This window comes from Cynocephalus volans, chromosome 10 (genome assembly GCF_027409185.1).
Source record: "Cynocephalus volans isolate mCynVol1 chromosome 10, mCynVol1.pri, whole genome shotgun sequence".
NCBI classification, from domain to species: domain Eukaryota; kingdom Metazoa; phylum Chordata; class Mammalia; order Dermoptera; family Cynocephalidae; genus Cynocephalus; species Cynocephalus volans.
Window position 1 is genome coordinate 8,539,550 of NC_084469.1, and position 14,036 is coordinate 8,553,585.

Consider the following 14,036-nt stretch of genomic DNA (forward strand, 5'->3'; position numbering starts at 1 on the left):
GGCGGAGTCTGGGAGGCAGATGCGAGAATCAGATCACAATGAGGAGAATTCCTTTCCTTTGTCCCTCACGACAACGCATAACCTCCCCGTTTTGGAAGTAGATAAAGAAAATAGGGCCTCAGATCAAAAGACTTAGGGAGACAAGTTCATAGATACTGAAGTGGAATGACACAGAGTTGGGGAGATGATGCGTGTGTTCATTCATTCATTCAGCGAGCATTCAGTGGGATGGGGAGAGACAGGGACAAAGGACAAGAGGGATTAACTTTAGGCACTGATGGGCGGGGACAGGGCAGAAAGCTAGAGAAGCAGATGCGGATGGCAAAGAAGCGAGGACAGAGAACCAGCTAGGTAAGGGCAGGGCTGGGGTACAGGAATAAAGCAGAAGCGAGGGAAACTCTGGCTGGGCTTGCAGAGACAGATGCAAAGATCTGACCCCTCTAGTTCCCCCAGATGGATGCTCCAACTAATGAAGACTAAATCGACAGTTAAAGATGGGACAACTTGAGCACCAGGAGGATCACTGGTTGCAATGGATTGAAGCAATCAAATAAGTTTAAACCATAAGTTCATAATTATACTACTAGAAAAAGAAAAAAAAGCTAATTGGTCATGGTTTGGTGGATGCTAGGGAATCAACTCATTATTTTGAAACTGGTAAATACAGAAAAAGAATCCAGCATTTATCCTGTCTTTCCTATACGAGCGATAACGCTCAGTAACCAAATCGTGAGGGGCAGTGTCTCTGTTTAGAGTTATTGCAGCTAATAAAGGGTTGAATGTGAATGTCACCATCTTGCAAAAAAATTGCTGATGGCTGAGGCACTGGCACTGCTAAGACTACAGAAACACATAATGTGCCTCCAGATGGAAGAACACCACCACCACTTCTGAAGGGATCTTGCCGAAGGAAATTGAACCTAAAGCTGATCAGTCTTCTAGATCCAACTGCAACTTACAGGAGATAACGATATACAGAAAATACAATTTATGGGAAGTACAGAGGTCAGAGGAACGTGTTACAGAACACCATAGAGATGCAAGTAGCAAAATTCAGACTGTGGAAAACTACAGAAGAAACAACCTGGTTCCTTCAAGGAAGGAGAGACAGAGAGAGAGAGAAGAAGGAAAGAAGGAAGGAAGGAAGGAAAGGGAAGAGAGAAAAAGAAAGAAATAGATGGATGGGGAACCTATAGATTTGAATAGATTGAAGAGACCAATAGACCAGCTGCAATGTGTGCACCTTATTTGGATCCTGATTCAAACAAATACATTTTTAAAAAAATAAATGACATTTATGAGAAATTAGAAATTTTAAACCTGGAAGTTTGATATTAAGGAGTTATTGATTATTTTAATAATTGACTATATGATGTGATTATCTTTAAAAGATACGCACCAAAATATTGGCAGATGAAATTATTATTATTATTATTATTATTATTATTATTATTTTATTATTATTATTATTTGTTGGCAGCTGGCCAGTACAGGGAACTGAACCCTTGACCTTGGTGTTATAACAGGTGAAGTTAAATGGGAGAGGAAAATTAGGAAATGTGTAAATGAAACTAGATTGGCCATAATTGTTAAAGCTGGGTGATGGATACATAGGAGCTCATTACATTATTCTGTCTACTTTTTAAAAAATGTCCAAAATAAGTTTAAAGACCCTGTGACCCCCCCATTCCACCCACAAGCCCCAGCAGACAGAAGGTGCTGCATTTTGCAGCAACAGGTTGCAATCCAGACAGCTCTGAGGTGGGGAGGTCCTCTGGTGGCCTAGGGGTTGGGGGAGGTTTTCTGGGGACTTGCAGCTGGCTCCTGGGACAGTCCCTGGCTCCCCTGAATTGGGGGTGGGAGAGCGAGGGGGGGATCTGAGGGGGAAATGGCTTCAGCTTTTCCATTAAAAAAGGCTGGCCTCCGTGGGCCTGGTGACACTGGGAGCAAGCACTGCTACCTTAAGACAGCTGAGGTCATGAGTGGGTGGCTCCAAAAATAGCAGGGGGAGGGACAGGAGTCACAAGGAGAAGCTCAGGGGCTGAGGCCTGGGCAGCTGCCCAGGCTCCAGGCTCCTCACCTCTGTCTGCTCCCCCAGAGCCCTCTGACTCTCCCTCTGCCTCCAGAACATTTCTTCCTCTCTCTGTCCATCTCAGAGAAGGCAGAGAGATGCCAAGGTGACTCTGGGACAAACACTGCCCTTCCTGAGAGCCCAAGTGGATGCTGACTCTAGAATTTGGTGTGTCTCCAGGGACAGGTGGTCGGTCAGGTGAGGAGAGAGAGAGGAAGAGACAAGGACTAAGTAACCTGCCTACCAGTCACCCCAATCTGCAGACCAACACCCTCCCCCTTAGGCTCAACCTAGGCAGGTCCTGGATGTCCTTGCCTGGGAAGTTGGGCTGTGGGGGTGCGGTGAGCAACACCCTTTGTCTTGAGGCCCAGTAGGGACATACACACAGGCACCAAGGATTTTGGAACCCTGGCAGCCTTGGATCCCTGTGTCCTTCTCAGGGTCCGTCTCTGCCTGCTCTGAATGGGAGGCCCTGGGAGAGAAGGGAACCTCACCCCTTTCACGCCTGGATCAAGATCCTTTAGCAAATGCAGGAAGGAAGGGGAAGCAGTGTCCCATAAGCAAGTACATGGATGGCTGTCAGGGGCTGAGTCTGGCACTGGGCTAAGCTCTTTACATGCATTCATCTCATTAGCAGCGTGACCTTGGGGAAGTTATACACCCCTGTGCCTCAGTTTTAGCATCTGTAAAATGGGGGCAATAATAATTCCCGCCTCATAGAAGTGCTGGGGGGATGGAATGAGTTAATATACCTAAATAAATGCGAGACCTTCAGCGTGGCAGCAGGCAGGGCCAGCTGTCATTACTCACTACCAGGCAAGCTCCACGTGGGCAGGGCTCTGCTCAGCCCTGCATGATCACAGCCAGCGATTTAGGTGCTCGGTAAATATGTATTTTGTTGATTCCTCACAATGACGCCAAGTGGCAAGCACTATTCACATCAGTTTGTAGTTGTGGAAACTGAGGTCTAGGCAGGGCAAATGACTCACATCTCCAGTAAGGGGCTGCGGTGGGACTCGTGCCCAGGCCTGCAAGGCTCCAAGTCTGTACGATTAGCCCTGAATGATAAACCGGAGAGGGCACCTCCTCTGCTCACCCATCTGCATCTGGCTGCCTCTGTCCAGGGTTCTCTCTCTTCCCACACCTAACTGCTGGGGGTCCTTGGTCTAGGGATTAGAGCTGGGTGAATGGGCACCCTGGTTCGCTGTTAAAGAAGCTGTCACCCAGCCCACCTATACCTACTAGTTACCGAGCCCTGTGCCAGGTCCAGGGATAGGAAGATAAGAAGCCCCTAGTCTCTGGGGAGCTCAGAGCACCTATATACCCTGCAGGGCCACGTGACTGGGTGTGCACAGGGATTCGCGCAGGGGCTAAGGGGGCACCCAACTTAGCCAGGAGAAGGAGGGAGGCCAGAAAGTCTTCAGAGAAGAGGAGATAACTGTGCTGATTCTTGAAAGGTGACTGGAATTTTGCTGCAGAGACTTAAGAGAGCATAGCAAGCTGGGGAGGGGCAGAGGGCAGCTGGGCAAGAGACTGGTGTGTGTTGGGGGTGGGGAGAGGAGGGGATTCTAGACAGGATGGCCAGGTACAGGAAGGGCCTGAAAGCCATCAACTGGGGTTGAGCTGGGGAACTCCAGGGCAATGCGAACTATTAGGGTTTTAAGGGAGGACCGAGGTAGTCAGGTTGGTGGTTTCGAAAACACCCCGTGCCACCGGGAAGGGACGATTGGAGGGACATTATGTGTGAGGAGGGTGTCGACCCCAGATTCAGCGCCTGCTCTGGGCGGGGATGGGGAGGGCCTCACTGGCTGCAGCTGGGACCCAGCTGCCCTGGGAGACTTCCCAGTTCCTCCCACCTCACTCCCTCCCCGCTCTCCTCCCTGCCCCTGTCTCTGTCACTCACAGGAGCCAGGCCAGGCTGGGGCAGCCATGGCAGCGGCACTAGTCTGGATTTCTCTTCTTGTGGGCAAGTTGGGGCCTTCCTCAGCGGGGAAGACAAGGATGAGGGGTGGGATTTGGGGGTAATGAGGTGGAAGTATGAAGGGTCCTCAGGGGAGAGGCCTGGGGAGGATGAGGCAGGGGCCAGAAGGGCTTTGGGCTGTTAATGACACAGCTGGGGTGTCCCAGGAATGTGCTGGGAGCTGGGCTCTGGGACATAGGGCCTGGAGCTCAGAGGGCTGGAGGTGTCCTAGGGTGGGGTAGGCCTGACAGCACAGGCCCAGAGGGTTGTGGGCCCTTTAATGGGCTGGCTGGGTCACTGCTTCTGTCTAGGCCCAGGCTAAATTTGGCCCTGAGAGGGAGGGAGGGGCTGGCTGGGGCAGGTCCTATGATCTTCTCTGGGGCTTAGAATCCTCTTTGCTCAGCTCCTCTTGGCCTTTAGTGCAGGCCTTGTCCCTCCCCATATATTAGGGGAGGCAGGTGCGTGTTTGGGGTCTCAGAATGGCTACCCCTCCTCCTCTGAAGGCTCCTTCCCCCTTCTGTTCCCCTTCAGCCTCTTAGACACTTAGCATGGGACCTTTTCCAAGTGCCCTTAAGACACACACACATACACACATGCACACCGCACAATCCCTCCCAGCCAAACATCAGTTCCTGTCCGCTGTGACCCCCAACGAGGGCCTAAACTGAGTGGGAAGGTTGACGTGGGGGAGGTCCTCCCATGGATCGAAACTAAACAGAAGTCTGAGTCTTGTCACCAACTAACATGTGTAGCACCGACAGGGCCTGCCCCCCAACCCCCTCCCCTATCCTTTCCTGGGAGCCAGCAAAGGAGCCCCCTTCTCTTAGTCCCTTAGGGGCACTGAGGACTTGGTGGGGAAGGCAGCTTATTCCCTGCTCAGGACTGAGTCTGGTCTGTGTATTTGGGGACTGTGGGGTCTCCACAGGTCTCCTGGCAGGACTGGGGGGCATCGGGGCCCAGCAGACCACCCTACACCCACTCGTGGGCCGTGTCTTTGTGCACACCTTGGACCATGCAAACTTCCTGCGCCTTCCTGAGCATGTCGGTGAGAGGGGCACCCGGGTGGGCTGGGTGCGTCTCACCCTGGCTCCCGTTGTGACTCTAACCCCCTATCCTCTCTTCCACCAGCTGTCCCACCCACCGTTCCCATCACCTACCATGCCCACCTCCAGGGACACCCAGACCTGCCCCGGTGGCTCCGCTACACGCAGCGCAGCCCCCACCACCCTGGCTTCCTCTATGGCACGGCCACCCCAGAAGATCGAGGGCGCCAGGTCATTGAGGTGCCAGTAGGGACTCCCAGAAAATCCCAGGGGTGGGTCAACATTGCCTCTTAGGAGCAGCCCTGCCATTCAGGATTGCGTGTTCTTTCACGCTCATTTACACATAATTTACATACCTCTAATTGTATATCAGTCCTGTCCTGCAAGGCCCCAGGCTCTCTTCTCTATCCCCCCCAGGTCACAGCCTACAATCGGGACAGCTTTGACACCACTGGGCAGAGGCTGGTGCTGTCAATTGGGGACCCAGAAGGTACCTCCAGCCCTACCCCACCCCTTCCCCAACAATGCCAGGGGGATGTTGGGGCACCTCCCATGGAAAGGGAGGGGGTTTCCTGGAGAGTAGAGGGTAGCAGGGCACCCTGGAAAGTAGGGAGTCTGAGGAGGACACGACATTTATGTTTTGGGAATGAGAGCTGGACTGGGATTCCAGGTTCTGGAGTTGTGTTGTTGGGGTTCTGTGGACTGACTGTGGGGCCTTGGGCAAGTCACTGAGGCTGTGGGTGTTGGGGAGGGGCATTGGGGGGCAGGAAGGGGCATGAGGGAATGTGGGCAAGAGCTTGGGGGAGGCTTGGGAAGGGTCTGGGGGTGCAGAGCTTGGGGCTGGTTGCAGCTTGAGGTGCCCACCTGGCCTTCCCAGGGCCCTTGCTGCCGTACCAAGCTGAGTTCCTGGTGCGCAGCCATGACGTGGAGGAGGTGCTGCCCTCCACGCCTGTCAGCCGCTTCCTCACAGCTGTTGGGGGGCTCTGGGAGCCAGGGGAGCTCCAGCTGCTCAACATCACTTCTGCCTTGGACCGTGGGGGCCGTGTACCCCTTCCCATCGAGGGCCGCAAGGAAGGGTAGGCATGCAACCCAGGAAGGCTTCCTGAAAGGGAAGGCAGCTTGCCTTTTGTTTGTGTGGTAGGCATAGAATAAGGGTCTCCATAATTTCCAGGTGAGGTTTTACCGTGCCCATCTTCACAGCACTGTCCACTGTCCTCTGGCCACCCCCTTATCTCCTCCTTATCCTTCCTGGGGCTAAACTTTAGATACTCTGAACTCTGTACTTCCTGTTACCCCATGAAGTTGTACAAGATCCATATATGAAAGGACATTCCTGGGGGAGTTATTCTCCCAGAAGAGTGGGGTGCCCTGTGTACTCTTACCCCAACTCCTGATCTCAGCGGGGAGAGGGGGGCTGTGACCTCTCCTGCCGGGCCCCAGCTGCCCCACATCTCTCCCCTAACCCCACCTCCTAGCCCTCTTCCCCCATCCCATCTCTAGGCCATAGCCTACAATCAGGACAGCTTTGACACCACCCAGCTGGGTGGTGCCAGGTGCCCCACTCTGCTGACTGTGGCTTCTATCTGGGCCCACCCAGGGTGTACATCAAGGTGGGCTCTGCCTCACCCTTCTCTTCCTGCCTGAAGATGGTGGCATCCCCTGACAGCCAAGCCCGCTGTGCCCAGGGCCAGCCTCCACTTCTGTCCTGCTATGACACCTTTGCACCCCATTTCCGTGTGGACTGGTGCAATGTGTCCCTGGTGAGGAGGGACCCTGACTCCAGGGGTGGGGGTGGGGCATGGCCCCCATCACAGCTCCCTCCCTCTCTCTCTCTCCACTGCTTCCCATTCCAGTGACTCTGATTTCTCCAGCTCGTTTCTTTGATGGTCTCAGTCTTGGTCTCTCTCTCAATCTCTCTCTCTCTTTCTCTCTCTCACAGACACACACACGCACACGCACACACACCCTGAAGTTCTACCTTCTCCCACAAGAGGGCGAAAGAGTCTGTAATCCTCACCTGGGGTCTTCAACTCCTGGTATCCCAGATCTACCCAACCCAACAGCTAAACACGATCAGTCACTCCCCACAGGATGGCTCTCAACCCTTTTCCCCACCAATGGCTTGTGTGACAGCTCAGCTTCCCTCTAAGGTACCACCTACCAAACCTGCCTGCATTAAGAAGCTGATAGTTCTCCACATTATAAACCAAAGATGCTCACTACTGCTCTTTGGGGTATGAGTGAAGTACCTAGAGTCCCTAGAGATCTTGACTTCCTGGGCTGGAAACTGCTTGTGTACTCTGGTCCTGGGAATTGACCAACAGAGCATGGACTCATTCAGGGTCCCACAGCCAGAACTGGAAACTGACAACATTCTTGAGCACTTGCTATGTGCTAGGCACTGTAAAATCAACATATTTTATCCTCACAACCACTCGAGGAGGTAGGTACCATTATCATTCTGACTTTACAGGTAAGAAAACTGAAACACATAGAAGTTAGTCATTCCAGCTAAGCACTTGTCTGAGTCGAGATTCAAACCTAGGCAGTCAGACCCTAGAGCTGTGTGCTAACCATTGTACAGCCCTGCCTCTCCTAGAATTTGTGTCTCCTGGTTCCTAGTCTAGTGCTGCTCCTGCTAGGTCACACGAAAGTGGGGAGGCAGGCAAAGGAAATTCTGTGGTTGGATAGGGCGATAGGTAGGATGGTCCTGGAACCCCTGCCCTGCTCTGGGGAGTCTCTGAGTCCAGCCAGCTGCTCCTAGGTCAGCCCTGTGCTCTCTGTGCAGGTGGATAAGTCAGTGCCAGAGCCTGCAGATGAAGTGCCCACCCCAGGTGATGGGATCCTGGAGCACGACCCTTTCTTCTGCCCACCCACTGAGGCCACAGCCCGTGACTTCCTGACAGATGCTCTGGTCACCCTCCTGGTGCCCCTGCTGGTGGCCCTCCTGCTCACCCTGCTGCTGGCCTACATCATGTGCTGCCGGCGGGAGGGACGGTGAGTGGGCACAGAGTGCACCAGCTAGAGCTGACACCCATGGGACTATCCGTGGGACTTGTGCTGCATGAGGACCCAGACCCTTCAAGGAGTTGGGTGCTCAGCCAGAAAAGAAGTGTGGGTCCCTTTCTAGGCAGGTAGGGGTTCGAGTCCTGCCTGGCCTGGCACCAGGAGATTGGAGACAATAGCACACAAACTGACACACACACCTGGGCCCCAGGGCACCATGGGGCAAAGCCCCGAGGTGGGCTAACCCTCTCTCTTCCTCCTCCACAGGCTGAAGAGAGACCTGGCCACCTCTGAGTAAGTAGGGGAAAGCTGGGGGCTGGGTGGGGAGCCCCCCTAGACTGTCAGGTTAGACCCTCCCACCTCCATGAGCAGCATAGACAAATCAGATTACTCTCGGATGGGGGCCACCCTTGACCTCTGAGCCCTTGCCCTGAGCTGGCTGGACACTGGGCCTGACCTACCCCGATCTTGCCTTCTCACACACACACACACACACACATACACACACACACACACACTCTCTCTCTCTTCCCTAGGAGTCAGACACCTGGGTTCCAGGCCAGACTCTGCCACACAATTACTCTGTTACCATTTCTCTACCTGCAAATTGACATGATTGGACTAGCTGATGTTTATGGATGCTTTCAATCCCACCAGCCCTTCCCAAACCTATCTTATTTTGCCCCAGACTTCCTCTACCCATGGCCTTATACCTCCTCTGTATCCCCAGCCCTCTTCCTCTCCCACTCCTCTGAACCCCAAAGATTCCAGGAGGCAGGTGTGAAATAAGTTAGGCTCCTTTTATTGCTACTGCACTGAGCCTATGGCAGGCCTGGCACAGCTGCCGCTTGCCTGACCTGCCTCATTAGTTGCGGCGGCATTTGGTCACCCTGCAAGCCCTCTTGAAAAGCCGCTTGTGCCCCTGTTTGGAGCCCAGTAGTGACCTGCGCTGTCCAGACTGGCGCGGCCCAGATCGGCGCTGCCCAGACTGCCGCCGCCGCTGCTGCTGTCTCTTGGCCTTGAGCTTGGCCTTGGTGGCCCACTTCTTGCCCAGGCGGAAGGAGCCCGAGGCCCCCCTGCCGGTCACTTGCTTGAGCACGCCCTTGTCCACCAGTCCCATGAGCACTTGTTTGAAGTGAAAGGCATTGCGGGTCATGTCGAAGCCCATGGTGGTAAGAGCCTTCTTCAGTGCGGCCCGGGACATGCGGCTGCGTGCCCCCTTCTCTTTCATAGCCCCCATGATCACCTTGGACATGCTGGGCTTCAGGGGCTTTTTAGGACAGGTGTGGTGCCCGGTCTCACTGTTGGTAGGGACCCCTGACCCACTGGCCTGTTGGCCTCCACCCACGGCAGTGTTTGAGGCTGAAGGCATAGATGGGGGCAGCAGTGAAGTATCTTTCTGCACCTCTTCCTGGGGTAGGAGAAGTGAGTTGGGTGTGAGGACCTCCAGGATGGCGGCTGGAAATCTCCACTGTCTTGGAAGATCTTGGTGGGTGGGTCAGGTGCGTCCCAGTTCCTGGTTTCCTCAGAGGCTTCCTGGTAGGGCTCCAGCCCACTCCTTCCCTTGGGTGGCTGGAGGGAGGAGCAAGGATGATCTCCCACAGTTGGCCTCAGCACTTGTGCTGGGGGTGCCAGGGGTGGTAAGATTATCTCTGTGGTGACCTCATAGGGACATTGTGAGGCCATCAGAATCCTGCAGGGGTCACAGTGGCCCCATGGTTCCCTCTTGGGGGGGGGCAGACAGGAGATGCCAGACAGTGTAGGCATCTGACATGCCAGTGCCCTGGGGAGGAAGGCCATGGCTGCATGGGCAGGTGGGTGGGCCCACACGTGTGTATGCATGGGTGTGCATGTATATGTACATGCTTGACCCAGTTTCAGGGTGGTCTGGGCCCCTGGTTTTAAACCCACCATTTGACCCCACCATCTCAACCCATTAGGTCTATGAGCCAGTGGGTTGAGGAATACACACATTTTAAACATCAGAATTATACCAACACTTATGAATTTTTATGGGGAATGTATTTTCCAGAGTGAACAGAAATGTCATTCCTTGGTTCTATGTAAGTTGATTTCATTCCTTGAGCAACTTTCCATACAAAGCAGTTAAAAGGCTTCACTTTTATTTTCTATTTTCATTTTTATTTTATAGATTTTTTTTCCCATTGGGGTCAATGATTTTCTATGTACATTTCATACGGAGGATTTTATTCCTTATTTTGCTTGGACTGTGCCAAATTTTACCAATCATATCTACTGCCATTGTGACCAGAATTTCTACCATGTCCAGCTTCCCTGGGTTGATTTTATAGCTCCAATATCAGAAAAATCTGCTTCCTTCAATTTGGAATCAATAAGCAGTTTTACCATGTGCGATATTTACCTTTGTTGGCTTGAATTTTATGTTGATTGATTTTCTACAAAATCCAACTTTCTACTTGTTCGATTGATCAAATGATCCACAAATTGTGATTCTGCTGCCTGATTTTCACCTATATCATATTTTACTGATCACAGAGTCCGCCAGGCCCCAGCTCTCCTGTGGGTGTGAGTGCCAGATGCAGAGCATGTGGAGCTGTGGGGGGGGTGCAGTGGGTGTGGGTGAGACCTCGGGCCACAGGTGTGTGTGTGTGTGTGTGCATGTGCGCGTGTGCGTGTGCGTGTGCATGTGCGTGTGCGTGTGTGTGTGTGTGTGTGTGTGTGTGTGTAGGAATGGCCTGTTCCTTCGTCTGCCCGAGTTTTGATGTGAAAGGCACTGCAGGGTCTGGCTTTTGCTCTTGTTCTAGAGAAATATCCCCAGAACATTTTTCCACCTGTGTGTTGCCAGAGTAATGAGACCCAGATGAGGGCTGGGGGTGGGGAGGTGGCCTGGTGACTGCACCCCTTCCTCCACTGGCGTACCTACCCGGCTATTTCCATCTCAGCCTCCATACACTTCTCCTGCTCCGCTCCCATCGCTCTCTGGGGAATGGAAAATTGTACTTTAGACAACTCAGCTTGCCAAATTCCAGACTCAAGAACTCATCCTGACCCTCCTCTGGCCTTAAGACGGTGACTCCATCTCTTCCCACTGGCCAGACAAGACTCTGTCCCCCCCCCCCCCCCCCCCCCCCCCCCCCCCGAGAAGAGTGGCCCATTCAGGGTAAAGCTAGGAAGTCTTTCCTGTAGTCTAACCAGTCAGGCTCTAACTGGAGTCTGTCCACCAATTGAGGCTTGGCCATGGGTGAGTAGCAAACAGGAAGCCCCTCCCCGATCTGATAAGTAACTGAGTGGCAGGTGGGGTCACTTCAGCACTGCCTGGGGCCCCAACCCTCTAAGAAAACCAGTTCTCATTGTTCATAATGAAAAGTCACTGCTCTGTCTGACCTGGCGACCAGGTAGTCTGGGAAAATCCCTCCAGACTGGGCCAACAAATATGGGTGGGTTCATGTAAAAGGGGCTTGGAAACACCCTTCCACTCGAAGCCAAGTTCATTGGTGGACTTGCTATAATAAAACAACTGATGATGATGATAGCAGCTAAGGGCTCTCTACAATAATAGCTACCACTTGCTGCAAGCTTGGCTAGGAAACATTCTAAGTGCTTTTCCCGTGTAACTCATTTAATTCATACAACAACTGCATTACCGTCGAGGAAGCTAAGGCACAGAGAGGTTAAGTAATTGGCCCAAGATCACACAGCCAGTAAGTAGTAAAACCCAGAGGCAAATCCAAAATAAGTTCTCCTGCTTAACTACTGTGCTATCCTGCCTCCCAGAATGAACTAAAGCTTGCCCCTGGACAGCAGAAAGCAAGTCCATGAGAATGTCAAATGTGAAAAAGGCTGAGCCTTCTGAGGAGTAACTGGAGCTAGAGCTCAGGAAGGACTTTCCAATGAGTGTGTCCACTCAGTGGTGCTCAGATTTCCAGCCCATTGAGGGTGTTGCCCAGTGCTGGGCCTCAAGGAGCCCTGATCTGAAACAAAGACAGGGAGACAAGACTCTTCTGGGAACTGATTAGTGCCAGGGCAGGCTGGGGTGGGCCTGGGAGGGGGCAAGAGTATAAAGGGAGTGGAGGACAGGTCTGAGGAGCCACAAGATGAGATGCTCAAGGCCTGGCAGGACATGGGGAGGGAAGGTGTACCTGGAAGGGGAGACAGCTTGGGCAACAACTAGGAGGTGAGGAAAGGTGAAGGAGAAGGTAAGTTTGCCAGAGTAACAAGGATGGAGGGAAGGGAGGAGGATTAGGTGCTTAGGGGTTGGAGAAGGTATTGAGGGAGGGGAGCTGAGTGCTACGAGGGACCGAGAAGGCCATCCAAATATAAAACCAGAATATAGTATAAAGCCCAGAAAACAATGGCCTCTGGAAATATATATCCACTGTGGATATCCATCCATGTCTTAGTATCTCAGGAACACTTACGATGTGCCAGGCACTGTTCTAAACACCAAGCTGCATTTTCTCATTTAATCTTCACAACAATCCTGGGAGGTAGGTATTATTATCCCATTTTACAGTTGAGGAAACTGAGGCACGAAATTGTTAAGCAACTTGCCAAGAACACACAGCTTTGAATCCAGGCTGTCTGCACCCAGAGCCCATGTCTCAGTCACTGGGCACTGAGCAGGCACCATAAAACTTCCTGTTGGCTCCCCTCCCCCACATCAAGTGTTTGAGCCTCCCCCACATAACTGGTGGGGAAGACTGCAGGGTGGCTCAGAGGTAGTGCCAGGCTGGACCCTGGGGGGGCTGACTACTAGAGCTGATGACTCCCCCACCCTGTGCCTCCAGCATCCAGATGGTCCACCATTGCACCATCCACGGGAACACGGAGGAGCTGCGGCAGATGGCAGCCAGCCGCGAGGTGCCCCGGCCGCTCTCCACCCTGCCCATGTTCAACGTGCGCACTGGCGAGCGGCTGCCTCCCTGCATGGACAGTGCCCAGGTGCCCCTCATCCTGGACCAGCACTGAGGTCCTGGCCAGGTTGGTCCGGTTGGGCAGGGCCTGCCTTATTTCTCGGCACAAAGTGGTTTCCGTCTCAAGGCTGGGGCAGGTGGTAGGGTATGGGGGAGGTCAGGGAAGGAGCGCTTAGACCTGCCTATCCCTCTGAGGCAGCAGTGGAGAGTGCTCAGAAGTGCCAGGGCTATGTTCCTCAGTGCCCTGCACCAGGGGTTGGAGGGTCCGTGTGGGGAAGGCAGGAGAATCAGGGTGTGGCCCTCTCAGCCGTCTACTCTCCATCCCTGCTGTTCTAGTTCCAGCCCAGGCTTCCTCTTTTCTCTCCACACAGAGCAACCACAACTCTTAGCCACATCCCACCTGCTGAATCCATCTCCTGGCCTAGCTGATCCCCAAAGAGATGGGGCGGGGTAGGGTGAGGGTGTTTGGAGCCAGGACCCGCAGAATAAACACCTGCCACTCTGAACATCTATTGCTGCCAGCGCCTTCCTCTCAGCAGCCTCCTTGCAGTCCACATTGCCTCTGTTTCCCTTTCTGCCCTTTGGGAGTCCCAGCCTGCCTTTGGACTCTTGGCATTTTGCTGTTTTCTCAATTTCTCTGAAACAAAGAGGGAAGGACCTGCTGTAGGTGACACTCGTGAACCTGATGGCAAGGATTACTGGGTCATTATCCCCACTTTACAGACAAGGAAACTGAGGCCTAGGGAGAGTAAATGACTTACCCAAGGTCAGAGAGCAAGCAAGTGGCAGAGTTTGGATTCGATCCTAGAAGCAGGAGACCCAGGCTCTTACGTGGAGATTTACTTGACACTTGTCAAAATCTCCTGGAGGGAGAGCCCCTTTGGATGTCGTGCTGGAAAAGAAGCCAGTCTGAATGTGGGGAGGGAGAGGTTGGAACGTGAGACCCTGAAAACTCTAGGCTCTGGGCTATCCTCCTGGTGGGCTGCTCCAGAGACAGGGCAGAGTTCCAGAGGACACCACACAGCCTGGAACCCTTGTTGAGCTGATTGTTGCCAGCGTGG

The 14,036-nt window shown here is 53.3% G+C and overlaps 1 protein-coding gene across 4 annotated transcripts; it reads left to right on the forward strand.

The window, feature by feature from the left end:
* Positions 1-3,952: 3,952 nt before the first annotated feature.
* SGCA (sarcoglycan alpha) lies at positions 3,953-13,485 on the forward strand. 4 transcript variants are annotated; one of them, XM_063110988.1, is made up of 10 exons: positions 3,953-4,037; positions 4,957-5,076; positions 5,160-5,314; positions 5,492-5,564; positions 5,952-6,150; positions 6,672-6,834; positions 7,863-8,071; positions 8,348-8,374; positions 12,850-13,042; positions 13,347-13,485. In XM_063110988.1, the coding sequence occupies exons 1-9, from the start codon at positions 4,001-4,003 to the stop codon at positions 13,028-13,030; spliced, it is 1,164 nt and encodes a 387-aa protein (XP_062967058.1). In that variant the 5' UTR covers positions 3,953-4,000; the 3' UTR covers positions 13,031-13,042; positions 13,347-13,485. The 4 variants fall into 4 exon arrangements, with proteins under 4 accessions (XP_062967058.1, XP_062967055.1, XP_062967059.1 ...); XM_063110985.1 differs by lacking the exons at positions 12,850-13,042; positions 13,347-13,485 and adding an exon at positions 8,617-10,535; XM_063110989.1 differs by lacking the exons at positions 4,957-5,076; positions 12,850-13,042; positions 13,347-13,485 and adding an exon at positions 8,617-10,535 and having other exon boundaries at positions 3,958-4,037.
* The last annotated feature ends 551 nt before the right edge of the window (positions 13,486-14,036 follow it).